The sequence below is a fragment of the Stegastes partitus genome, unplaced genomic scaffold, assembly GCF_000690725.1.
Source record: "Stegastes partitus isolate 25-593 unplaced genomic scaffold, Stegastes_partitus-1.0.2 Scaffold534, whole genome shotgun sequence".
NCBI classification, from domain to species: Eukaryota; Metazoa; Chordata; class Actinopteri; family Pomacentridae; genus Stegastes; species Stegastes partitus.
This window is the reverse complement of record NW_007578265.1, coordinates 117970-145703: the sequence shown is the minus strand read 5'-3', so window position 1 is coordinate 145703 and position 27734 is coordinate 117970. Positions and strand designations below refer to the sequence as shown.

General features: G+C 40.1%; 1 protein-coding gene across 1 annotated transcript in view; it reads right to left on the bottom strand.

Annotated features, from left to right (window-relative positions):
* The window catches only part of pdlim4 (PDZ and LIM domain 4), a 47846-nt gene extending 35842 nt beyond the window's left edge, over positions 1 to 12004 (bottom strand). Inside the window, exons 1-2 of the mRNA XM_008287985.1 lie at positions 11729 to 12004; positions 1391 to 1542 (exon numbers count right to left, since the gene is read on the bottom strand). Of these exons, the coding sequence (XP_008286207.1) occupies positions 1391 to 1542; positions 11729 to 11830 (254 nt within the window). The 5' untranslated portion in view covers positions 11831 to 12004. The remainder of the gene's footprint in view (positions 1 to 1390; positions 1543 to 11728) is intronic.
* Positions 12005 to 27734: the final 15730 nt, after the last annotated feature.

Here is a 27734-nt window from a genome sequence, read left to right as displayed (position 1 = left end):
TGAACAGACCCACCAGAAATAGAAACAATATGTGGTCCTGGACAAGAGGCAGTAAATGACCTTAGTCATAGAAAATAAAAAACCTGTCAAGTCTTTCAACTCAATTCACTTAATGAGCCTCAGAGCAAAAACCATGAGCGGCCTCTGCTGAGGGTCAGAGCGGTGATGACTGATTAGAAAATGACTAATGCTCAACATTTCCTGATATCCACTTATTCCAAATGTTATAATTCCCATAAGGTCATCGTCCATGGAAAGTGTTCTGAATGTGCAGCGTGTCACATATTCTGAGCCTTAACAAGCGACCAACTGGAGTGTTGGTCAGTGCCTTCCACCGTGCTCCGCATATGATTGATCCTCATGATTATGACAGCTGACAAAGATGGCTAATATCCGTGTTTTCTGATCTGCCATGTCTGTGATTTAAGTTAAGCAACCAAAACTACTTGGTCAGGGCTTTGGAAAGATTCTAGTCGTGGTTACACTCAGCTATTAATTCTGTCTTTCTTCTTGAGTGTGTGTGTTCAGACAGAAAGCAGCTTCCTGAGGCTAAGTACTCTTCTGGTTTCTGTACTCCATTTGTTTTTTTTTTTCAATTTTAGATTAAACAACTCATCAATTAATCAACTAATAAACTTAAAGATTAACCCTCTGAACCCCAAAAAGTTTCAAGGCCTTTCTCTGCTCCTGTCACACTTTTACTAATTTTTCACAATGATATAAAGTCCTATACTTTTATAGAAACTGCACAATCATAGCTAGAAGTAAAGAGAATCCAAAACTTTTTTCAGCCTTGAGTAACAAAGCTCTATTGTCAGAAATCGTAGGAAAGGCAAAAGTAGAATTTCTTTGATTATTTATCTTACAAAAATTGGAAAAAACAACTACAATGAATATGTAATTGTCCAAGTGTCCAGATGTGTTACAAATGCTGAGAAAAAAATGGTTACTCTACATAAATTTTAAATTTGCAGGCTTACATTATTAATTTGTTTCTTCTTCTTGTCTCCTATCTACTCTGTGTAAACACAGCCTCCAATTCAGCTGAAAATTTCCAGATTTTTTGTCACCTGACTATAGGTTGCAGTAGAATCAGTCATAATTTATCGTTTGTGCCAAGAAACAAGTCATTTTTCCTGATGGAACCACATAACACTGTTGATATGTTCAAGGACTGTCGGAAAGCTGAAAATTGCAATTTTTTTTCTATTTCTAAAGTGTCTAGCTCAGATAAATTGTGCAATTTTAGTGATAATTTGAGTTTTGCAGTTCGGAGGGTTAATCAGCAATGAAAATAATCATTAGTTGCAGCCCTGCTTAGCAGGAAAATGTAAAGGTCAGTTAAATGGTTTGATTGCATGAGCTATCATTTTGTCTCAGGTTTCCATACCTGGTGATGCTGAGTGCGAGCTGCTGGCTGCAGTTTTTGATCCTGTTCTGAGCCTCCATGTGTGTCATGAGCTCGGTGCTGTCACCGTTGATAGCCAGGATGGTGTCGCCTGGACACAGGTCACCTTGGGCGGCCTTGCTGCCAGGTGTTACCTAAAGATAACATTCACACACACACATACCAATCCAAGCACACCCAAGAAAAGAAAAGAAAGAGCTGTTATAAGTGGTGTCAAACTGTCTGTGAGGAAAAAAGACAAAAAGAAGGAAAAGCAAAAGAGTACTCGGCGTGGGAGTGTCAACACAGAGGCCAAATTCAACAAAAGCACCTCTCTTTTGATTTATGCGATATTGCCTTAGGCAGCGCTCTAGGTTTACGCTTTCAAAAGCCAGCAACAATGACACTGGGAAGTGAGAGGCCACTCAGCTTTGGAGGTGGTGAAATATCTAGAAAGAACAAAACATTACTGTATGCCTGGCCTAAGAAAGTCACTAAAAAACTAACCATATGCAATTTTATGATCGCTCAGCAATTGCATCATTCTAAACTCCTACAGAATGAGGTCAAATCCACGAACGAGCTACTTTGAACCGAGCTTGCATATAAACCTTGAACATTCACTATATCTGTGTAATGTTTGCTTCATTTGCAAGCATCTGCTCAATAAATATATTTTTTTGATTAGTCCCTTGTTTTTTTTTTTGTTTTTGGTCTTGTAAAACATAAGTCCACATCGCTTTAATTTAGAAGATCTTTTGAGTGGTTAGACTGAGCAGCTCCCTCTCTGTGATCTTTCATTTCTGAGACACTGTGGACATTTGAGCCCCTGAGGGAGGCAGAGGGGTGAGGTGGTGAGGAGTAAAAGGGGGGAGGGCGAGTGTCCCAGTGGGTATGTTTCACCTTCACATACATACCAAGCAACATATGATATCGATTTTCCATTATTACGCACACACGTCCCCGATGTCCCTACTATTTCCAGGCCTGCCTCTGACTGATCTTATGGTTTTGGCTGATGTAAAGAAGAAGAAACTGCCAATTATTTTCGTTCACAGTGAAACAGTCAGTGTCATATGGGAAGCTACAGAGCAAAATATTCTTTGATAGCAATGAAACAAAAAATGTGAGCTGTCATCATGTCTTCGGTCTTCTTTGTGAGCTCTGTGCAGTGTCAAGTAATGACATTTATGACTATTAGTTGTCCGGATTTTTCCATCCATTAAATGTGAAGAGATTTTCAGCAGCTGGACGCGAGTTGTTTTTTTTTTTTTCAAGGGAAATACTGAGCAATAATCTCCGGCACTTTCGTATTAGTCAAAGAGCAGGAGTTGCTTCTTTCCGCTGCAGATTAGTGACGTATTATTTAGCTCCCAGTCTAAACAAATGGTCTCAACCGAGGTCTTTAACTCTAAATTTCCACAAACAGAAGCATGACCAGTGATAGTGAGTAAATGCAAGTATAAAGAAAAGAGCACCGCATTCTAGGACAGAAATACATACTTCCATTATTGATTACTTCTCTACTAACTGCTCAGCCAATAAAATGATAGTGAATCATGAAAAAAATGCCCACAACCCAAAGCAACATCTTCAAATTGCTTGTTCTATCTAACTAGAGGTCCAAACTCAAAAGACACTCCATTTTCAATCAATTAAATATACAACAGCTGAATTAAATTGCCTCAATTTAAAGCTTGACACTAGAACATGTTTGCTGTTTTTGCGTATTTTCTGTTAATAAATGTATAAATTATTGTCAGGTTTAAGAAACAAAGAAAAAAGACCAGTGTTTTTTTTTAATTTTTAACAAATCTGAACCAGGTAGGTTTAGATTTCAGCACTTTGTTGCATGTCTAGGACTTAAAAGGCTAAAATGACTACTTGTATCTATAAATACAAAGGAACAGGTGATTTAGGATGATTTTAAAGTTAATTATCCCTTGTGTGTCAAGCGCCTGTGATTAATCTTTGTCCTATCATCCAAGTTTTGACTTGTACCACTTTCGAGCCACCCACTACCTCACCCCACACCGTCTTATAAAGCCTACTGCCCCCACAACTTGGCATATTAACTTATATTGCATTTAGGACAGTAAAGTCTGACTTTATGCACATGTATTAGTAATGTAATTCTAGCTAAATTAGGACATAATTGGTTTAAAGTTTGGAACCCAAAGAGAGAAGAGAGAGAAGCTGCTCGCACAAGGGAAGCAGCCTCGCTAACTGGGAACAGCGTTTTAAGAGCAAAGGCACACAAGTTCACGCTCCATGAAGCACTAATAGCTGAGTCGTGTGGTTCAGATGTGGAATTCCTAATTTACAGCCTCTGACCGCCCCAATGTCCCTGACTCAGTTCCGGTAAACTGAGAGGTCACTGTGGGGAGTATGCTGAAGTTTGTGTGTCTTGTTTTTGTGTGTGAGTCCCTGGGAAAAGCAAACCCACCTAAACTAACTTTATTCATCTGCTGTACTTGCAGAAATCTCACGTAAACAGCTCAGCAGGTATAATCCAAGTTACGTAAATTAAAGATTGAGCCTTTTCGAGAAGCTAAAGCATGAATAAAGCTTCTTTCTGGGGGTGGGAAATGTATCTGTTGACAGACACTAACTGAAGGTTATAGTTTACCCCCATGATTTAGCACGACCTCCCCGGTGAGAATGCATTTTGAATGTTTGTGTGTGTCTTGGTTTTGTGCCTGGGTTGTGTCATGGTGGAACAAAGTTCATGCTCCACCAACATACACACAGTATGAGTAATATCACCTCAGGGTCAGGTCATGGTGCATGCATGAACCACACACACACAAACACACACAAACACACACACGCACACAGTGGTATGCCAAGTACCACAATGGCATGACTGAGGTCGTCACTAGAGGACAAACATTCCTGTCTGTTAGGAAATGTAAGGATGATGTAGAGTTATGCGGCTCAGACTTAATTATAATCTGCTATATTTACACTGTCCTAGCAATGTGACGTAACCACTTAAATCTAGAGAACTTTAAGGATGAAAATAATTTTATAATTAGCTATTTACTCTATGGCCTCAGCAAGCAGTTTTAAAGATCACACCAGCTTTTTGTTTATTCTTGACATGTTATTTTTTGTCTCCGTACTCACATGAAACCCCTGTTAGTAACAAAAGCTAAACAATCCAGCCTGCATTTGCTGGCTGACATAAGAAATAAACTATCTCTAAAACAAAAGGCCAGTCTCATGGTTTGTATCTGTAGGTAACCAAACACTGTATAAAAAAGATGGACTCAGTTGTATGGAGGTCACCCATTGGTTTGTGGACTACAGTTTTGAGTTTAACATATGACATGACAACATGGTAGTGACCTGGCAATCACAAGGAAGCCCCATTTTAAAACATGCTCTGCTTTATCATCTGTTTTTCTCTAAATGGGGCCATATTTTATAAAATGAACATCATGCTGTATAGAAAAGGTCTTGAGACTAGCAAATGAAACTACAAATTAATTAGAAAAATGTTAAGTGAGGTAACAAATCAAAGAAGAAGTAGGGCCATTTTCTCAAAGATTGTAATTAGAGGAGTCGCCCCCTGCTGGCCATTAGACAGAATGTAGCTTTAAGGCACCACTGCATTTGGCTTCACTTTTAAATGATGAAAAGTGGTTTCTATACCACTATGGAGGGGAAAAAAGAAAATATATACAGCAAATAAAACCATACAACTTTAGTGAATTAGCATCATATGATATGAATCTCATTTTCACTCAGCTTCTTTCAATGCCAGCAGATATGCAAGGAATTTGTTAAAAGAAATCCAACCAAAGTGACTTTTTGTTACCTACTAGTGTTTACTTTCTATATAAGGTCCCACAAATCTATTAAATATTATTCAGCTATCATACAGTAGTTGTAGCTGCTGATACACACTGAGCTTATTTCATTAATTCCACACAAACAGCTCACTGTGCTAATAAAAACATGACACAGAAGTATTACCATGAAAGACTGTTAAGACCTCAGGCAATTACGCTGACATGTGTTGATGTAATGTATATCCAAGCAGTGATAAAGACATTTTTCATAGCAGCATGGTCACCGAATGCATGCAGGCATGAGACCGGCAGCCACGGCGGTGCAGAAAACAACTTCAGCAACTGGTTATTAGGCAATCTAAACAGTTACTTCATTTCCATATGGAGCCGCTCCACAAACAGCGACACAGTTAAATGCTAACAGATAGAGCGGTTAGCAAATGACAGCCTCGTGTCACACAGAGTCATCATGTGGCACGCTGAGGCTCGGTGAATATGTGCTGAAGTGTGGTTTCACTGAGAAACGGAGAGGCTGAGAACCGGGCGAAGAAGCGAACCCAAGCGTGTGACTGTTTGTGTGTATACACTTTGTGCTGCAGTTGGATGAACACTTTCACTCGAGCGTGACATCGGCCTCGGGGCAAAGTACTGTGACACGTTGTTACTGTCTTTGAAGACTGTCTCATTTATCTAGATCAAGACCTTAAACCATAAACCATCTGCTTGAGAACAGCATCAGATCTGCACATACATGTCAGTAAGGACACTTAAAAGTAGTGCAGAAATGTTAATATCATTATGAGTCAGCATTATTGAATTCATGGGAATAAAAAAATTCCTTCTTCTTCTGCCTCTTTTTTGAAAGTGGATGCACACATATCTGCCTTCACACACTGTATATTTTTTAGTTATTAGTCAGAGATCAGGCTCATATTAGACACCAAATTGTGGATTTAGGAGCTGACTCAGCTTAAATACTCATGACACAGCAGTTATGCTTCATCTAGACACCTACCATAAAACTCTAAGCTGGTTGCCTAAACGTCTCTTGGCTTGCAAATCACCAAATCAGCACTTACTGCTTGATTATTTCTAAGCTTTTTTAGGAGAACGTGCCACTTGCAAATGTTCTCATGCATGAATCCCGCAGAGACTCTTGCTGCTGGGCGGGAGCGCTGAGTCGCACGTCTCAGCAACAGACAGAATAATTCCTGGCACCGTGTCAGACGCCTTTGTTTACTTGCTGGACCTGCGATAGGAACCGCGGTTACGACCTTGGTGACGCTTTGGAAAGCCAGCACATAGCCTGGGGCGTGAGGTTCCGACTGGTGCGCGTTAATCACACTCAAACAAAGAGGCTGAATCCGCCAAAACCAATAAGCAACGCGATGATTAAACATGTGGGGTTACAATTTAATGAGAACACGAGGAAATGGGAGAGTCACTCGGGCTTAATTGCAGCCTGTAATGCGTTCACGTACATGTAGGATGAGCAGGATCTGACACATCTGTATTAGTCATCAGCAAGTGTGAAGCAGCCTCTGTAAATCTGATTTGTAAGCAGATTAGTAACAATTCTAACAGGCTTTTGCACATAGGGGGTGTTTTTCTGTGACGTTTTCTGCACGTCTTCTCACCATGTGATGATTCAACATTAGAGGAATCATGTTTTAGATACTTGGCAGTCTCAGAATGCTTGTCGAATGTAAAATCTTGTAAAGGATGCTCATTCCGTGACCCCAGAGAAGATTGCGAGGCTGTTTACGAATGCGCGCGGAACAAATTGATGTTTTCCTCATGGTCTTCATATGGAAGCAAGTTCTGGAAAGCTGTAATTACTGCACTGTCTAGGGATTCTTTCTGGTGTTAAAAGACAAGAACTGCTCATCTTCACATCTCTGCTCACCCAACTCGTGTTACGAACAATCACCGACTGTCGCTTTCTCACATGAGATGAGCAGGAAAAGCTCAGCAACAACTCAAGGACTTGCATTGTCCCTCTTGCTCTGCCATTTCAAAAAACTCAGCAGCTTCTTTGACAACAGGAAATTCTTGGAGAGAGTACCATCTGTTATCCTTCACTCAGTTTGTTGTGGAGATGCGGCATCTATAATTCTCGCCAGGAGAAAAGAGCAGGCAGAGAGCAGCCTAAAGCCGAATATTATAACCAGCAGTGTCCGAGAAACAACCCATGTGGCTTCAGGTCACATGTCCCGTCTCTGGTATGTGGCAGAGACGCACGTACTGAGAGATTAAAGGGTACAAAGGACATCGAATTCAGAGGATGCATAATCGCTAATGCACGCAAAGTCATGTTTGTTCTTAATTCATGTTCTATGTTTCTAATGCCCTCATAAAATCAGCATAGGAATCGCGGAACAATAAGAGGTCGTGTTCTGTCAAATTCCAGAAATACCGGGAAGAAATATTAATTAGTGGAATGTGTACAGCATGAAAGAGATGTATAGATATGACTTTCCTCTGTGCGTCTCTGCCTTAAAGTCCCAAACACTAACTGTAAGCACAGAAAGTGACCAGCTCCAGTTGATCCTGCTCCCATAATGCACTACTCTGCCAGAGGGTGGACTTTGATCCCATTCAGATGGAAACACAAAAGAAAACCATACGGTGAACCTAACTAGATTTCTTACTGTACACTGCATACAATGAGCTGCAGATGGTACAGATAAACAGTTGCTACATGGACCTTTGTGAAGACTTGGCCTCGAGGTTCTGCAGTGTTGATCGTTTTTGAGAGAGTTCAAAACGTAGAATCCGACGATCAACTTCTTCTTTTTCTGCGGATTTAAAATTGTGGCTATGTGCTGATTTTCTTTGTGTTTTGTTACAGAAACTACAGATGTAAGACTGTTAGCCAAGAAAAACAAGCAATCCAAAGACTTTAAATTTGGCTTTGGAAAATCAGAATCTGCATTTTTGTCCCCTTACATTTAATAGATTCACCAATGAATCCATCAATGACAATACTTTTATTGCAGCCCTACAAAACTCAGAAAAAGTTTCTGTGTATGGCTGAAAGTGTTTGGGATTTGCCAAGAGCAATTCAGTGTGCATGAAAAAGTAAATTATTTTAAAAACAATTTCTGACAAATAATATACTTAAATGACAGAAAACTATTTAAACTCAATTACATTTTTGAATCATCCACAAGTACATCAAGTCCAGCTCTTGAAATATCATGATTTGTTGGCTTTCTGTGTTTTATCTCATTGTAAACAGAATATAATGGATATTGGACAGCTGGTTGTATGTCTTCAAACTATTTGAAGACAGAAACTTGAAGTTTTGGAAACTGGGAAAAGTAATCTAACCTGAGCAAAACTAAATCTCGTTTTCTATCTTTCGTCTAGCAGAGTCTACACAGCATGACGAACATAAAGGTGTCAAAAGGGGATGCTGGAAAGTGATTCTGTGCACCGCTTGGATAACTATTTACCCAACGCTCGCTTGCGAATTCCCTTCCACAAGTTGACAGTTTGCCAGTTGGCAGGACTGACAAGTGTCCTGCGTCACCTTCTGTCTGGAATTGAGTTTGACATCTATTTACAAAAGGGCTTACACCACAGCTGCCACATTCAACGCATCCCCTCTAAATGCTTCTGCAGTTATATCAGCGATTTTATACGTTTCTGTTTCTCCGCCACTCAATCCGTCTCATTCACTCGAAGCCAGTTAACAAGCTGACCCACCGTGCACATGCAGACACACTATCAGGGCGAATGTTTCCAGAGTCAAACAGACACACCATTAACTGGCTCAAGCCCTAATGGGCTGGCAGGGGACTAATGGGCTTATCCTGGAACATTATCACCTTAAGCAAAGAACCAGCTGCTGCCATCACAACTTGTTTTTCGGTATTTACAACTTTCACTGCCTCTCGGTGCAGGTGTTTCATGGCATTCGATTTTATATGCACAGAAAGAGGAGGGGAGGAGATCTTCCAGCCACGCAAAGGAGAGGTATTACTGGAAGGATTGTGTAAAATCCCGTAAAACTCAATAACAACTACCATTTTGGTCTCATCTTAAGCCTCCTCTTCTTCTCCTGACCAGCTTTTCAGATCCAGCAGACACACCACTACCATTTAGACCGTTTCTGGCTTGTGCAAGGCTTACATGATGCTAAAATACCCCCCAAGAGAGGCATTTTGGATAGAGTAAGACATAAACTATGCTTCTCCGAAACACTCTCACAAATGAACTCTTCCTCTCGCTCCATGTATCTCTTTCTGTGTCGCTGTTCGACACATTCTAATTGCTGTCTTGGGCACGCACTGTGCAGCAGGAATGCAAGAAGCATGTGATGAATTGCGAGCTTAGGAGATACTCAGCAGCAATGAATCACATCATGCACCAAACTCAGAATTTCGACAGGCTCCCATGAGCTGAAGAGCGAGGATTCCTATCTCACGTTTCTACTATTTTAGCACTTCTTCTTAAATTTGATCTTGATTTACTCGCTGGCATAAATTTGACTAACAGACACCAAGAATAAACAGTTGTCAAGTTCGGCCACTAAAACACATTTTGTGCCGTCAGCTGATGTTTCAGAGCAGGTGACGTCAGCTGAACGTTGGACTGCTCTGTAACGGCTGGTAGAAAGCAGCCATTACGTTATTCTTTAAGAGGCAGTGTAATGCGGAGACTCGCAGCCAAAAAAACTGTGTATTTATGCTTCTGACATGACATATTTTGCTAAATATTCTTGCATCTCAACAGCTGCTTCCTTGCCTAATTTTCCAGCCAAGATTTTGGAATTAGCCAAAAAAAAAGTCCCCTATTTTCTCTTGCAAGCAGTGCTTCCATGTGAGCACTGGGTTTTTTATTGCCATCTTTGCTATGTAACTATCTGTACCAAGGAACCTGTAATCAATTTTTACTGATGCCATCATCACTGAGTTATGCAACTTTTACAATGCAAAAGATCTTCCCTGTGCATGCCATGCTATTAATATGCAAGCATGAGAAACTGTGTGAACAATGATACGGAAACTGCAACTTGCATGCTGAACAAATTATCAAAGGAGTTCGGTATGCTTCACAAAAGCCTCAGATGCCTCTTAAGCTGCACGAGGCAATATCTTGAGTTTAAAAGCTGCACAAATGCAAGGAAGCTGCGATAGCCTGTAGGCTCTCTCCTCTTCCAAATGAATAACACAGTCTCTGCAAGAAACTCGACTCCCTGCACAGAAAGAGTCAAACTGAAACATGAAGCATAAACGCAGCGCTCTGCCCACAGAAAGCTGGATCCTTCCAAGAGTGTGGAGTTTACTGATGTCATGTTCTGGATTTCTAAAGCCGTAAAATTCGGATGCCTCTCACTGTGATTTGGAGAGTCGAAGGTGGCGAGTTAGCAAGCGAGTCTCGCTAATGTGAGAATGAAGACGCCATAAACCCACAGACATATATCTGTCAAGACGATTGCACCCAAGCATGAGTCAAAGCATGCCACCTCATTGCATCACAGCATTTAGTGATAGGTTTGAAAGAAACGGCGAGCACTTCAGGTGACCTTCAGGGGGTTCGTCTGCTTGTCTCACAGTGGTTAATCGCCTGCTGTAAATCTAAAAATTACACCTCCAGTTTCAAGTGTTGGAGCCCTGTAGTTAAAGGGTCGGTTTGGGGCCGGTGATACAGCTGAGCACAACACCTGGAATCCCTCAGCAGCAACCGGCGAGCTCTGATGAAAAACAAATGTCAGCGCCTCCCCCCCCTGTCCCTTCTGTAAGCCCTGCAGCAAAGACCAGGCTGTGTTTACCCTGGACAGGATGAACTATTGGCTACTGCCAGATCCACTGCCAGCACACCAACTCTTGACCCAAATTTCAGGGGTCAGGGAAGGTCATCAAGTTTCTCCCTGAGCACCACTACCATCACCACATCTGCTGCTACCAATATTAAAAGCAACTATTATTTACAACATGCACCCTGATGTTAGATTCTAATAGAATTTCCAGATTTGACACTTGTTTAAAAAGCTGAGACCACCTGAGATCACATGATCAAAATGTGACAACACAGTTTAAATTTATATTCAATAACTTGTGTTTATTTATTTTAAAACCAACCAATCTTCTACTTCCATTATATCATTCAGTACCACTTAAAAATATATATATATATCCCCATGTTGTGTTTTCTAGCTTCTGCTGAACCTGATGATAATGAACCCTGCAACAGATGGTGGTCCAAACGCAGTGACTCACTAAACTGAACTGGCAAATTCAGCTGCCAGAAATTAGACGGCACCATCTGTCTGCTTTTAGAGTGAAGCTCCTGTTTATACACTCACAGCTATTTTTGTTAGGAATAACAGACCTGTGTGACCTCGTATTTAAGATGAATTAACTCAGCGATTTCTAGCCTGACTCAATCCAAACTTTCCCCTCACTCACTCCCTTGTACGGCGGCCCAAAGTGCCAAAGTTTGAGGCGCCCCCCCTCTCCCTCCCTCCGACTTTTACGCACGGGTCAATGAATGGATACGCACGCCGGAGCGAGAGAAGAAGAAAAACAAACCTTACCCTGGAGATGGTTAACGGCGTGCTGAAATCCCGTCCTCCCACCAGTCGAAAGCCCCACGGAGAGGGTCCCTTTAGCGTCACGGTCTGAGACATGTTTGGCATTTAAGACTGCGAGAGACAAACGGACAAGATGACAGGTAGACTGAGAAGGGGATACGTCCGCGCTTCCTCGATATGCGAGTGAAAAAACTTAAGGAAGAGTCCTGTGCCTAGCTGCTAGGCAACGCTGTCCCGGCTCGGAAAAACTTTCCTCCTCTCCTGATTCAAGTTTAAATAACGAACGCCTCTGACGTGGGAAGAGGACAGCCCGCCTTCAGCCGCTGTGCGTGGAGTGGGAGGGGACGGCACGCTGACATGTCCACTGAGAGAGGAACAGGGAGTCGCAAAAAATCAGCTCATTGTTCGGGAGAGCAGGTGGAAAAGTGACTTCAGCGTCATCATCAGCTTAGGTATATTTATTTTTCCTTGTCTTAGAACTTGTCATTCATTCATTCCTCAGACATTTAGCCTCTTGCTGCCAACAGTGAACAAACAGGTAAGGCCATTTAGGCATCACGATTTTTGTTGATTAGTTTTTAGGAAGGTCTTAAGTCTTCGATTTCTTTGTGCTGCAGTCACATACAGCCATTAAACTGCACATTTTAACTTGTAGCATAAATAAAAGTAAGTTTCTTTAGTTTGATTTTGTTTCCTCACATTGATTATTATTAAAATGTTGGCAAATTTAAGTCAATAAAAGGTCCAGACATGTGACTAAGTAAAGGAAAAAAAACAGCATAGAGTGTCTTGGTAAGGTGCTGGGCCGCCACGTGCAACCACAACAGCTTCAAAGTACCTTAGAGGGACTGAACTCCATTTTTCCAGAAGATTTTCCCTCATTTCGTGTTTTGACGATGTGGTGGAGAGCATTGTTCATCATTTTCAAACTCATCAAACCATTCACTGACCCCTAGTGCTCTATGGATAGTAAGACTGTCATCCTGGTAGAGATGACTCCCATCAGCATAAAAATGTCTGGTTAAAGGTTAAAGATGATCCATCAGAAGAACTTGTCTTTAATTTGAAGTGACATTTCCCCTTTGAGGAGACAAGTGGATCCAAATCATACCAGCAATACCAACAATTTTGCACCTTTATTGTAAATACCATTAATTTTGGCACCTTGTTTCTTCGACAGCACGATTTGCAGGATAATTGCACATTTTTTGTACATTGATTTCCTGATCTTTCTTAAATGGTAACATGTGCTAGCCTCTGGATACCTTGAATTTCCCCAAGGGGTCGAATCACGTATCTATCTATCTATCTATCTATCTATCTATCTATCTATCTATCTATCTATCTATCTATCTATCTATCTATCTCCTCACTGTAGGGGTCAAGGGTTAAGGTTTTTCCTTTAATCTGTCACCCATCTGTAGCGTTGTGAGCAATCTTAGCAACACTTGAAAACTTTTAGCTGTTTTTTTAGTTTTAGACTAGAAATGCTGTATGTATATACTGGTTGAGTAAGTAAGACTTCACCATACCATCAAATTACTCTGTGTGTGATTATCTGAAACATGCTTTTTTATGCTTTTGATCCCCCAATTACTGGATACAATAAGCTAAAATTACGTGCTTGAGTTTCAGTCAGGCACTTATATTTAGATCAAGAGCAGAAAAATAATAGAAAAAATACAAATACACAGTAGAAAACCCATCAGTTACAGTAAAACAAGCATCTGCAACCTACAATCCTGTTATGACATCTCAACAACCTGAACTGCTCATTCTGAGACACACCTTTGAATCGATGGAGGATGGAAAGAATTATGTTTCTTATATTTTGAACACAGATGCTTTATAATTGTGCCTTAAAACTACGTAAGCCTGATTTTAATGTGGCCTGTTTAAGTTGTTTCCGTGCTCATACGTGTGTTCATTTCAACATTGTGAGTCTCAGGTTGTGCCGAGGCTGTCTGTGTCATGTTTGCTCAGATTGTTAAGCCAAACACAAATACATGTAATGTTGAAATAAATTGTTAAATCTGATGAAGTGTCCTGTCTGAACTGTGAGAATGTACTTGGACATAGATAATTGTTAGTATCAGCATGCTAACACACTTATTCTAAAATGTATGCATTGCTAGCATTCATCGCAAATTACAGCTGAATATGAGAGGAATGTGAATAAATAGAAACCAGAAGTTTATATACGCTGTATAAAAACACATAAAAAAACACATAAAACCAGGATTACCACAATTATTTCTATTTGCCAAATGCCAGAATGAGAGAGAGAATTTAAAAAAAAAAATTCTTTATTACTTTCTTTAAAGTCAGAAGTTTACATACACTAAGATTAATATGCCTACAAACTATTTGGGAAAACCCAGATGATGATGCCATGGCTTTGGAAGCATTTAATAGGTTAATTGACAACATTTGAGTTAATTGGAGGCACACCTGTGGATGTATTTTAAGGCACACCTCAAACACACTGCTTCCTTTTGTGACAACATGGATGGAAAGAAATCAGCCAAGACATCAGGAGGAGAATTGTGGACCTCCACAAGTCTGGTTCATCCTTGGGTACAATTTCCAGATGCGTGAAGGTTCCACGTTCATCTGTTCAAACAATGAAATACAAGTATAAACACCATGGGAATGTCGAGTCATCAGATCGCTCAGGAAGGAGACGGGTTCTGTGTCCCAAAGATGAAGTGTTTTGGTGCGAATGGGCCTGTCAACCCCAGAACAAAAGCAGAAGACCTTGTGAAGATGCTGCTGAAGCTGGTAAGAGAGTGTCATTATCCACAGTGAAACGAGTCCTGTACCGACATGGGCTGAAAGACTACTCAGCAAGGAAGAAGACATTACTCCAGAAGCAACATAAAACAGCCAGATTACATTTTGACAATGCACACAGGGACAAAGACCTTACTTTTTGGAGACATGTCCTGTGGTCTGATGAAACTAAAACTGAACTGTTTGTCCATAATGACCATCGTTACATTTGGAGGAAAAAGAAGAACACTTGCAAGCATGAGAACACCAACCCAACTGTGAAGCACGGGGGTGGCAGCATCATGTTGTGGGGGTGTTTTGCTGCAGGAGGGACTGATGCACTTCACAAAATAGATGGCATCATGAGGAAAGAACATTATGTGGAAATATTGAAACAACATCTCAAGACGTCAGCCAGGAAGTTAAAGCTTGGGCACAAATGGGTCTTCCAAAAGGACAATGATCCTAAGCATACTGCCAGATTAGTTAAAAAGTGGCTTCAGGAGAACAAAGTCAATGTTTTGGAGTGGCCATCACAAAGCCCTGATCTCAATCCTGTAGAAAATTCGTAGAAAATTTGTGGGCAGAGCTGAAAGGTGTGTGTGAGCAAGGTGACTTATAAACCTGACTCAATTCCACCGGTTCTGTCAGGAGGAATGGGGCAAAAATCCAGCAAACTATTGTGAGAAGCTTGTGGAAAGATACCCAAAACGTTTAACCCAAGTCACACAGTTTAAAGGCAATACTACCAAACACTAAGGAAATGCATGTACACTTCTGACTTTGAAGAGAGTAAGAAAAAAACCCTCTAAAAAATTATCTCTCTCACTACACTGGCATTTAGCAAATAGAAATAATTTTGGTAATCCTAACTGCCCGAAAACAAGAAAAGTGTAGCCACATTTAATGTTGGATAGTAAGAAGAAGAAAAAAAAGGTTGTATCTTTTTCTAGTGTCTGTAAACTGTATGTTGCATGTTGTTGGTCATAGAGTACAGACTAAAACTTTCACCTGATGATGGTTCAAGTAACAGTTTATCCCATATAGGCAACCAAATGTCATTGTAATCCATCCAACAATTGTTAAAATATTTCATTAAGTACCAACAGACCAACACTGCCTGCAGCATAGTGCTAGCGTGACTAAAAAGAAACAAGAGCATAGACGAGGACTCTCAAAATGCTTGCCTTTCGGTTCTTAGGGGGATAATCTGGGCATGTACTTTAAAGTAAGGCCAGTCAATAAATCACTGATCGGGGTCTTAAGAAAAGAGCTGTAAGACCTCAGTAAAAAGTAACAATAAAGATGTTATGCTGTGTTTTAAACGCCTCACTGGCAGAAAAGACCTCTCCCATTTGTCAGTGGATATTCTAGTATCCTCTCTGCCCCACTTCTTGATTCCTTCATTTCCCCAGCCAATTACCGAGTGAGTCACCGAGCTCGAGTACGATTTTTCTACGGCAGAGGGGGATGATCTCATAGACATTCCTGGGAACGTGTCTTTGAGACAACTGCAGACATGTGAAGCTTTGTCTGAAAATCTGAGTCAGTGTGAATCAGACACCAACTTATCCCAGTCACACTGAAAGAAAGATGTCAACGCCAATCGGGTCTCAGCATCAGGTGTATCGTCATTACCCGAGTGACGCCGTTATCGAAGTCGTGTATAAACTTTTTGGAACAAGCTGCTGTGACGCCACAGAACCGGTTGGGAAAGCGAGAATGCATGCTCGTGGTGGTGATGCAAGCTGGGTGATCGTTTTAATAAGCAAAACACACAGAAGAAAAAATTAGTCACATAATTCGCTTTAATAGTCATTGAGGTGACGTCAGATCAATTCAGAAATCCAGAAATCTCTACTCTTTTGATTCATAGAAGCACAAATTCACAAATAAAAAAATCAGGTATGTGCTGGAATCACATTGTCACTCAGCGGCAGATATCAGACTTGAGATAGGATAAACATTTACTTTTATCTTGTTATGCATGTTCTTCAATTGTTTTGTTGTTGCAAGAAGAACTTCCTTGTTTCCATATTTGACAAAAATACATTTCAGGATTTTAAAAAAAAACCAAAAAAACAACATGTCCTTTGTACAGACATGTAAACGAAGCCAATAATCATTTTTCCCAAAGGTGTCACAAAACAGTATTTACAGACTGTTCCTTTACTTGCTAGCCAGGGTACATCAAAGGACGACTAACCAAAGAACAAGAAAGGTTGAGCTGACTGGAGCCTGCATTGAAGACTAAGCAGACTGACATCTTCTTCAAAGCCTGTCCGCAATAAATCTGAGTCAAACTACAGAGAGCTCCCGTGTCTCTGTTCTCTGTTTCCCCTCGGAACGGTCATCATTGGAACTACCCTCAGTGGAGTCTAAGAAGTCCTTTTAAATCACTACAAATCTATTAGCTCTCTGATTGTGTGTTAGGGAGCCAAGAAGAACCTGAGGGCAAGCAGGTAAGACAAGCAGCGTTGTAATCATGAGCTGTCTGCTTCTGTCTGGTTTTCTCTCTGCTGTCTGGGAGAATGACGTCATCTAAGCTGTTGCACAAACTTTAATTCTACGGCTTCTTCCGCTGCTGAATACTGAGTCTAATAATTATGAATGCTGTCAGGCAGTAACCAGTAATGTCCGATAAATTTATACTCGTGAAAGAAATATATTTTTCTTGGAAAGTCAGAAATGTTTTCATTTCTCATTGGTTCAAAGGTCAAAAAGATCTATTGAGGTATTTCCAAACTAGTGCACACATATTTTAAAATGTAATACCTAGTGCAAGTTTGATACTTTTGGTGCAAAAAACTAAATAATATCACAACTTAATTGTACATATGACAGAAGAAATACAATAAAACTCTATAAAAAACCCACAGCCCACAGAGGTGACATTAACACTAAGAATAACAATACCAAATGGAAGAAAGATGCAGTTAGCAACTAGCTGGTGAACATAGTGACGCATTTTGCTGCCAGAGAGTCAGATGACTTCCCATGAGTGCTGGTGGAGACCAAAACTGAGCTAACATGAGAAAAAATGTTGGATTTTGTCTGGTTAACCACTTAAATTACCATTTAAGCTAACAATATGTCAATGTCGTGTTTGTTTGTTTTGCTTCCTCCAAGTGGCCAGAATTTAGTGTATGCCAGTTAAATGAAGAAAAGACATGCCTACATGTACAATTTTAATTCAAGAATCTCATTAGGTGAGCAGGGCTGAGAAATATTAGCACAGCTTTGTTTTAGGTAAGCACTGGATTTGTAAGAGCTTTGCTGCATTAACAGAAAACAACCCTTCTTTACCCCATTTTGGAGCTCACTCAACATTTTGTAGCTTTATGGCCCCTGCATTGAAAATGGGTAGTTCCCAGTAATGACACAGGCTGGAAACAATGGTGCCACTTAAATTGCTGGGCCTGGAGCGCCCCACAGGGAGGCAACTAGTTGTAGGAAAATCATGAAGCTTAATTCATGTGGTTGCAATATTGCTGAGTCAAAAATGGAAAGCAGATGATTTCATAACACAAGGCCACCACATCCCCAAAGCTATCTCATAAGAGACTCACACTCTTACCACCAGCAAGCTGATGTGACTATAAATAATTGATAGAGAAGAACATTTGATACCAGAGGAAATATTAACCTTTCTTTGAAGAGTGTGGGTCTTCTTCTTTCACATTTTCCCTAAATTTAAATATAAATCCCTAAATCTTCTAGTCCAGCTGCTTAATGGTGATCAGGTGTTTGTTTTCATGTATAAACATGTATAACTGTGGCTGAAGTGTTTCAGGATGCTCAGTGAAAAACAAGATGGACCTAAGATTAATCTGTTATTAGATTAGAAGTCCTACTTTACACAGTTATCCATCATCAGACCGGCTGAATTTCCTGGCCACACACATACACACTGACCAGATGCTAGCAATGAATATTTAATGTGGTGCTGCGGCGTTACTGGTGTCGGAATCACAAACAGATGTGAGTGGATCTTCAACTGTTGTTCATTAATATGAGATACGACCGAACAAGAATAATATATTCATTAAACGTTGTGGCAGCTTGCTTACGCGATGGCAAGAGATGATAAGTTAGACAAACCAGCCATCTATTAAACAATAACATGTTCTAATTATATAAAATATTACTGTTGCTGCTGATTATTTAAGTGGTTTATTTTTTTCGTGGTGAATTTTTCAGAGTCTTTTGTAAATTGTATTGTTGCGCGCCAGAATATTAACTGGACACAGTGGGTATAACTGGGAATCACAAATAAGGTTACCTGTAAACTGTAAAACAACCATTTGTATATGATAAGAGTAGGAACTGGATGGGCTCATTAATTTTGGTTAACAGATTTTTACAACAACACTGCAAAATAATAACATTTTCCAGACAAGCTTGTCATTAAAGCATCAGAAGCATGAATTTGGGCAGTGGGTGGCACATGGACACATGTGCTCTTCAGGTGTTTGCATGTGTATAAAACCATGCTATTTTGTCGTGTCACATCTCATCGGAGACCCAACATTCCTGGAGAGGTGGCCAACCTGGTTACATCATTTACCACCAAAGGCGTAAAAGTGACACATTTGAGAGACTTACAGTGAGTGCAATGTGCTTAAATTCACTATAAAAGCACACAATAATAAAAATAATGGGTAGAAAATATAGGTTATGAGTGCAGCTGGAGGCCAAACTGGTGCACAGGGCTGGACTGTGGCCTGGAGTTGCAGATGTCTTTGCAGTTCAACAACCAAGACGTGATGCAGTGTGCCACCTCAATCACTGAATAAGAACTTTACTTTAACCATATTGTGCAACAACCCTTCTAAAGCAGCTGTAGTAGACTTACAACTCATATCCGTTGAAAGCAAAAGAGTAAGAGGCATGGCTCTTTTTTTTTTTGGCGTTACAAACAAAAATGGCAAACCATCGGGTGTTTCTGGTTTACAACTTGTTTCTCCCAACTGGTGTTGTTCCCATGATGTAGCCAAATAGGTACCACTGTGAGCATGACAACAAAACTTTTAGCGGTTTAACAAATAAATAACTTTAACCCAAACCTCTACAATCTGTGTTTGTGCCTAAATCTAACCATAAATTATATGGTAAGTCATTAAAGTGACTGATTTTTCAACAATGGTTTCTAACAACTTTAGAAAGTCAGAAGAATCTTCTATGTGTCATTGTAGAGACCTTGAAATATAGAAATGCAAGTTTGAGTGATGCTTGGGATAATTTTTCTTCTTCTTTCTACTCCTGTTTGATTGTATCTAAATGTGACTTCTTCAGCCTTCTTTTCCCATGTTTTTCTGCCTCTCTCTCTCTCTCTCTAGGTTTCACTTCGTCCTACACAGAGAGTTTCTAATCAAGCTCACCAGATTGAATCATCAAACCATTTTAACCGAACCATCCACTGAAACCTAAACAAGCTTTAGATGACTTCCCTCCAGTGTCACAAACAAAAACCTTAATTTGACACCACTCCCCCTCATTATACCAGAGAGAACCAAACTAATGCTGTGACTGGAGTTTTAAACCAGTTCTCAGGCACTGCTACACTCTCTTCTATACAATCTGTCCAGTAACTGGACAAGGCCTACAGCGACAGGAGTGGCATTAGGAATTTAAATGGACACTATGTATAGTAATTCAAGTGGCTGGTTGACGAATATGTTAGACTCAAGGATGCCCACTTTACAATATAATGCTCATGAAGGCTCCAGGTGTGTAAAGGACCATGGGAATTTGTTGTTCGCACGCCTATCATTTCTCAAAACTCAGAATGGTTGCAGATTTAAGATTTGAAATGTCTAAGAAAAACGAGACATAAAGTGGAACACAATACACATCATTGTATCCTTTTATGGTGTCTGTATGTCTTTATTTCCTGAGCTATTAACCATCAATAAGGTCACACTGTAGAACCATTACAATAAAGTGTGACGACCAAAAGTTTAGTCTGAGTTACTTTGGCTGGAAGAAGTTGTTTAGATCTGAATGAAGCTCTCTTTTTCTTCTACTTTTGTCTAGTACTACATTTGGTATTATGTTCAAAGGCAACATTTTCTTCCTAAGTGCATAAAATTTTGTAGAAGTCAGGATGATTAGGGTGGATGGTGGATGGAAAAAATCCATAGTGTCCAAGGTTCACATCCTGTAATTAGAGTACTTTTGTTAAGGCCAGGAAGCGATTGCAGTTTGGGTCATATCTAAATGACCATATTAGTTACCACATTTCTATTAGTCCCTGCAGACATTTTCTGTATTAAACAAGGCCATGATCTTTCCCCTAACCTTAAACAAGCACTGACAAAGCCTAAACATAAACAGTTTAATGATGCTTTGGTTGCTATGGACAGTAGTACTGCAAGATTGGATATTTTGGAAATTACAATAGAAATACATTTTCACTGAACATTTTACTGATACATTCCTGCCTTATGTTAACAATCAGATGTTAATTAGCAAAATGCCTTCCTTATGTTGTGACAAAATGTAATCCAGATGGAATCGCATTTCCCCTCAAAATACACGGGGATCGGCCACAACTTTGAAACGACTGGCAGGTGAAGTGTATGACACTGTTCATCTCTTGACAGTGTCATGGTTCTGCTGGAATTTCTTTGATTCTGGTATTATTGTGGATGTTACGATGGCACATACCACCCGTCTAAACATCCAAATACACATCTCAATGGCAGGACAGTGCACCCTACCAAGCAACAAAAACTGCACAGGAATGGCTCAAGGAACTAGACAAAGAGCTCAGAGTGCTGACATGACCTCCAAACTCCCCACATCTCTAACTGAGCATCAAACCTGATCTGTGGCTCCAACCAGCAACCCACACGACCCAAAGGGTCTACTGCCAAAGTCCTGGTCCATGGGGGGACCTATACAATATAAGGCAGGTGATTCTAAAGTTGTGGGTGACTGGTGTATCTTCTATTGCATAAGAGTTGGATACAAACATAATTTACAAGGTTAAAATGAGTTCATACTGTTCATCACGATAATAAATATCACTGACACTGCATTGTTCTACATGATCTTTGTCCGAAATTGGCCCTTCTTACATTTATTTTTGCTGCTGTGAATGGATGAAAAGTCTTAACTTGGTCTCATGTACACAGACAACAATATGCTGCATTGTGCAACTGATATACGTAGATCTGGACTCCATCTGCCGTTTGTTAGACCTAAACCAGAGCAAAACTCTTTGTTTGTGCAACCAGCCCCAGGTTAGATGTGTTTAAATATAGTTCATCTGAGTTGTCCTGAAATGGCATAGAGGAGAAGAAACTGCCCAAACAGATGGTGGCTCTTTGCATCTTGTTGACAGGTTTTATCTGCTCGACAAATGATTGAACTTAGTCGGGGCTCCATCTGGAACGTGCTTGCCTCAGGAACAAATCATTGGGGAGCAGATTCAATTAATACCAGGAACTGAACCACTGCCGTCGGAGATAAAGAGATTTGAAATTGAGAGAAATCATGCTTCGGGCCTTGAGTTTGGTTCTGGGATCATCTGATCTTGATTCAGATCTGATTGAATCGTTACCAAATGCCCACGCATACACACACACACACTCTCACACACACAGATATTGCACCAGATCAACAGCACAACAATGCTTTCTTTGTCCTGTGCTGGATGTTTCTGACCTGGGAAAGACACACAAATGTTTCCCACGTGTACACATGCCAGCTGTTGACAACCGACTTCAGCACATTCACCGCTTTGTTTGTGTTTACAGTTGTACAATACCACAGTGTGAGCTGAAGGCCACCAGTACTGATGCCAGCTGGCCGGACTGCCTCGGTGACCGCATGTCTGTGTTTTTGCCATATTTGGCACACCTCCTAATGTAGTTACGCATACTATAAATGCTCATGTAGTGGAAATATAACATACATTATGATGGCAATTAATCAAATAATCTACAGCTACAACATAATTTTAAAAAACAACAAAGCAATGTCACAACATGAGAATGTTTCCTTGCATGAATTTTGATAGAAAGTTTGCATGTCAATAAATACAAATTTATGTTCTTTTGTGTGGTTTAAGCAAAAAAGGAAAAGTGCGTAATGGAAATACAAACTTGAGCTGCTTTGATGTATTATGGTTTACCCATACACAGTAAGCATGTGGAAACTACATATGAAGCTATATAGTTCTCCAGTAGTTTACTTTACTTTGAGGGCTTGTTCATCCCTAAAAACAACAGTCAAAAAGCCTTTTTCCTTACCTTTCTTACAAGTCATGCAGATGTGTTATTTATCTATTTGTAGTGAGCTGAAGCTTTGCATAAAATTTATAATCTGGGATTTTTACGTATAGTTTTAGTACTACTCTGCCTTAAACAAGTCCTGTACTCTCCCATACTGTAAAAGTGTCATTGCATGAGGCATTTAACAGTAGCTGTGTGTCCCTGCAATCCATGGTAATAAATGGGCCTTAAGGGGTTTTATGAGCTCAATGCTCTGTGATCCAGTTCTCTGTTAATTGTGGTAAGTAATTGGAAACTTCTTTGTTGGTTACAGGAATGTTACAAAGCTTTGTACTGTATACTAGCGATTGTTGTTTGCCCGTAAGCTGCGAGACTTGCAACATAAACAATGATTTATGAATAATATTACAATGTTTGTGCAAAATTTACTGTTAAACAAACTTTTTTTTTTGCTTTACTTTTTTTTTTTACTGTGCCTTAAGGAATGAGCACAAACAATCAATGCTATCTTTGACTCAAAGGCAAAGGTGAACAGGTGTTCTGGAAGTCCATCTGAGTTCTTTTCACTGTGAAAGCACTGCTGTAGAGCATTCTAGGACTGTGTCAGCTTTGTTCCAGCCACATATGGGCTAGTTTTGCTATCTTTATTTGTCTAGGATTTGCAAATTCATATCAGGGCTGTTTTGAGCAGTTGGAAACTAACATGAGTCATCGACAGTATAATATGAGTCTGTGTACCTGAGACCTTAAGGTTTATTCTTATTTTATGGCCATACAGGTTCACATGTTTGATGTTTGATGTCACCCAACTTTCTCTCAGTTTAGCTACCGTGACATTTCAACACAACAGTTCAACTCAACTTGTGTAAACACATGACCACTTACGACACTTAGGCAAATGCTCACATAATGCAAAGCCGGACGTCAGGATCAAGGGTTTTGTTGGACAAGTCTGATCTTGAATTTGAGACGAGCAATTATATGGTAGACTTAACAACGTAACTAGGAGGGAGAAGACTTTCACAGGGAACAAGTCTGCAATGGGAGACTATTGTTCACACACACACACACACACACATGGATTGTGTTTCCCCCGAGGCACTGGTGTAACAACAATGTCCAGTTACCAAAAGCAAGGCCTCTTTAATATGATGATTTGGTCCTGTCATGAAGATTTTTAGCACTTAAAAGCACCCTGTATCAGTTAAACTCCAATATTTTAAACACATGTAGTCTGTTCCTGTCAATTTGAATTTCTGATTGAAGCTAAAATATTCTTGTATTCGATTTGAAAGCTTGAGATCTCTGGAAATGCACATGTAGCATAAAACTCCGTCTCTTCCTTTGAGATTTTGTTCGAAAATTATTTATATAATCTCAAAAATTGCAGAAACAGATCTGTCTGAAATTTGATAGAAAGTCCAATTGTACTTTAGTAGAGTATTGACTTATTTTACAAACCCAATGATGTAACCCCTTGATTGTAATTACCGAAAATATGTCAGTAAATTGATTTAAACAATAAAAAGTCGGCTTTTAAATGGATTGCAATGCTCTGATTGTTCACGAGTAAGGAAAATCAGACCTAACGAAAGTTAAAATAAAATACAATGATACAACAGATTCACAGAATATGGCCTACACTTCAAAATAAAATGATTTCCTTTTTTGTAGTTGTTGTTCTCTGCGTTACAGTCTGTGACTAGCTTCACCTTTTTTGGTCCTGCCGTGGAAACTGGACTAAAGTACAAGCATTCCCCTCAAGACTCCTAAATAACTCTGATTTAAACGTGTGTACAGTCAACAGTTTAGCAGAGGGCAGCTTCCAAATCATAAGGTCGCAGTGTTGCTTTGTGAGCGGCGCTGGAATATGGGATGAATTACAGCTACCGGTCAGCAGCTGCTTTTTAAAACCCACCTTTCACCACACATGCATGCACACAAACACACTAACAAGGAGACAACACACACTGACAAACAGAGCAATTAAAACCACTGAGGGAGTTTTTGTTTAGATAAGAAGTTTTGGTTTCCCACTCAGACTAAAAAATTTTTTAAAAAGCAAGGTTTCGGAAGATGAAAACTCAAGGTTTGTATAAATATGATTGCATAAACAATTCTATCTCCGACCGTTCTTGTTGCCTCCCCTCCATTTCTCCCTTCATCCTTTTTAAATACTTCAGTCTAGCCCTGTGCAGGAATGTCAAACAGCAGTTGTGAGAAAGAAACATGAAAGGGACGACCAAACGGTACATGAACCCCCACCTACTCACACAAACATCTACAGCCACACACTGGCAGGAAATTACCCCTGGTCTGGCTTTTGTTTCATTTTTAATTTCTTGAAAGCTTGTTTACCTGCCTTCCTGTCTTTGCACCTACAGCACTAGCTGAAAGAAACCAGGTTTTAATAAGAATGTGAAAGTCAACATGTCATGCACACCTTGTTGTCAATCATTGACTGAAAAAAACAAAAAAAAAAACAACCAGTATGAGTGCTAATACATTTATTTCCACCAGGCAGAGTTGGACATCTCATGTACATTTTGGCATTTGGATGTGACTTTTTTTTTGATTTGATGTTTTCAGAGAAACACAGCGTCGTCCTGTAATCGCTCGAGGACCACAAACACTTTCATAAACCTCAAAGAGTTTCATTTTATGTGAAAAACAAACCAAAAAATACAAAAGTCCAACAATTGTTCCTCTAGTAAAAGTGTTTACCACAAGATGGGTTTGGAATAAATCCATTTTGGGGAAATTACCATCTCAATTTTTTCCTTTCATCATGTAGAACAATGTGCATTTGAGCTGCAATTATTATGTGATTGTTTCACAAAAAAGAGTCATCAAGGTCTTTAACACAAAAGCATCCAAACACAATGAAAACCAGACTCCTCTGTCTTTTCACTTTTACCGGCCGTGCGTTTGTCACTTCACTGATGCACCCACTTTAAAGGCTGCAGTATGTGCGCTCGACATGTCCGCAGGATGTGTGTTGTTTGGATGTGGGGAGCTGAACATTTCTGAGACATCCCCAAAGAATGCTCTTAGAACCTGTTTACAACCTTTCTGGGGGGCTTCAGGGACTTCAGTGGCTTTCAGGAGACTAAAAAGAGGGAGAGTTTAACCTCCTTTGCATAATGACTTCCAGACTATCGCGTGTTGCTTCCCTTTTATGCCGCATACCCCTGTCAGGGTCCGTCATCGGCTTTATCCCTGTGTGAGACAAACTTTTTATAGCACGGATTTAGGGTTTGACTGATTTATGTCCCAGAAGAGGCCACTCGGCGAGGTAGAAAAGCGAGGGCACACAGACACATTTACACATCTATTATTGCTGATGTTTTCACGGTGGATCAACAAAACAGACGGCACGGATGGAGTTTGAAGTTAAAGGGTTTGGACTTGAGACTTGTGAAATGCAATCACTGTTGCATACCTAAAGAGGAACATTTATATAACACTTTACCTTGATAATATTAGATTGCGCAATACATTTTCTGCATTTGCAACCCCATCCTCATTCCCCTCACCCATATTTTGATATCATGAAAGATGAATTCAAGCCAAAGATGGATGATTTTCACTTTAAAATATCCAAATCTGATCAACTTTTTGGTTTTTCACTGTCACTGTATATAGAGTAAAGTCTCCAGCAGTGGTTAAAATAAAAAAATTACAGTCAGTTTCTTTTCAAACAAGTTCAGATTATAACTGTTTCCCCTTTTCCTTCCATGCAGCATTCCAGCATTTGTTTCCTTTTGATTGAATAATGATTGTCAGCGTTTTGTCAGTCTTGGTCAGCAGCTAAAAAGGGCCAGCTGGGTTCTGTGGTGGATCCGCACCTGCCAAGAGTAACAATATGTTTTCACTGCACCAGTCCTCGGTACAGATGAAGCTTCTCAAATTTAGGTCAAGTCCACTCAAGTCAAATTTATATCCCATAAGACTGTTGGCCGAAATAGGTTAATTGTAAAAGTGCTGCGTACAAATCTACAACAGTGACAGTAATAGACCTACAAAAACAGACTGGGGATAGTGAGGACACCTGTCAGTAGCTGAACTTCAATCAGGCCCCATTACTGCCTTCTTCTGAGATACAATCTTCACTGAATTGCTGCTCCTTCCTTCTTGAGCTCTTATCCAGTTGCAGGTGCACTAATGTTTGCCATTTTGGGGATATTTTCTTGCTACTGCAGATGGTTCTGCTGGTGTCTGTGACATCATGTCTGGTCTGAATAAGTTTCGAATGCTTGCCAGGAAAAAGGGAGAGCCGCAGATAGACAAAAATATTTTCGGTTTTGCTTTGAAGGATTCAGATCTAGAGAAGCAGATAAGCAGAGAGTGTTTGGACTATTACTGACGGAATCTATGCTTTGATATATATTTTTTTTTCTTTCTGCATGTCTGTCACAGTCATGGGCTTCTATTCCTCTAACAGGTTGTGGTTTTGGGATGCATGCGGTTTTTGGCCTGAAGTGATCGGTTTGTTTTATGCATGAAATGCGAAGAAGACCTGCAGGCCTGCACTCCGGCGCTCTGTCTAAGTCTCTCTTTGAAAGGTTGCCATCCTCCCTGTGCTCCTTGATTGCTTCAGCACATGTCTGGAGGAGTGTGTTTTTCTATGCCTCCCAGCGCTGTTACCAGTCAGCCACCCTTTCCAAATGAGAACAAAGTGCTCTGGATGTCAGTGTAATTTGACAGCGTGCAGCAACGCTACAAACCCAAGGTCATGCAAAACTATGTTTTTGTGGATTTAGTGGACTCATAATTTACGCAGCGAAGACGATTTGACCTCCTTCCTCACTTGGAACCTTTCGACTGCCAAGCCATGAGTCAGGTTCAGTTGTGCAGTCTTGAATCCCAACCGTGACGTCATAGGACTTCACTGTTGTAATATTACGAAACAAAAATATTAAATGGAAATTAAAAACCCAATTAAAGTGAATAAACGTCTTATTAATGGATGACTAAAACAGTCAAACATGAGCAAA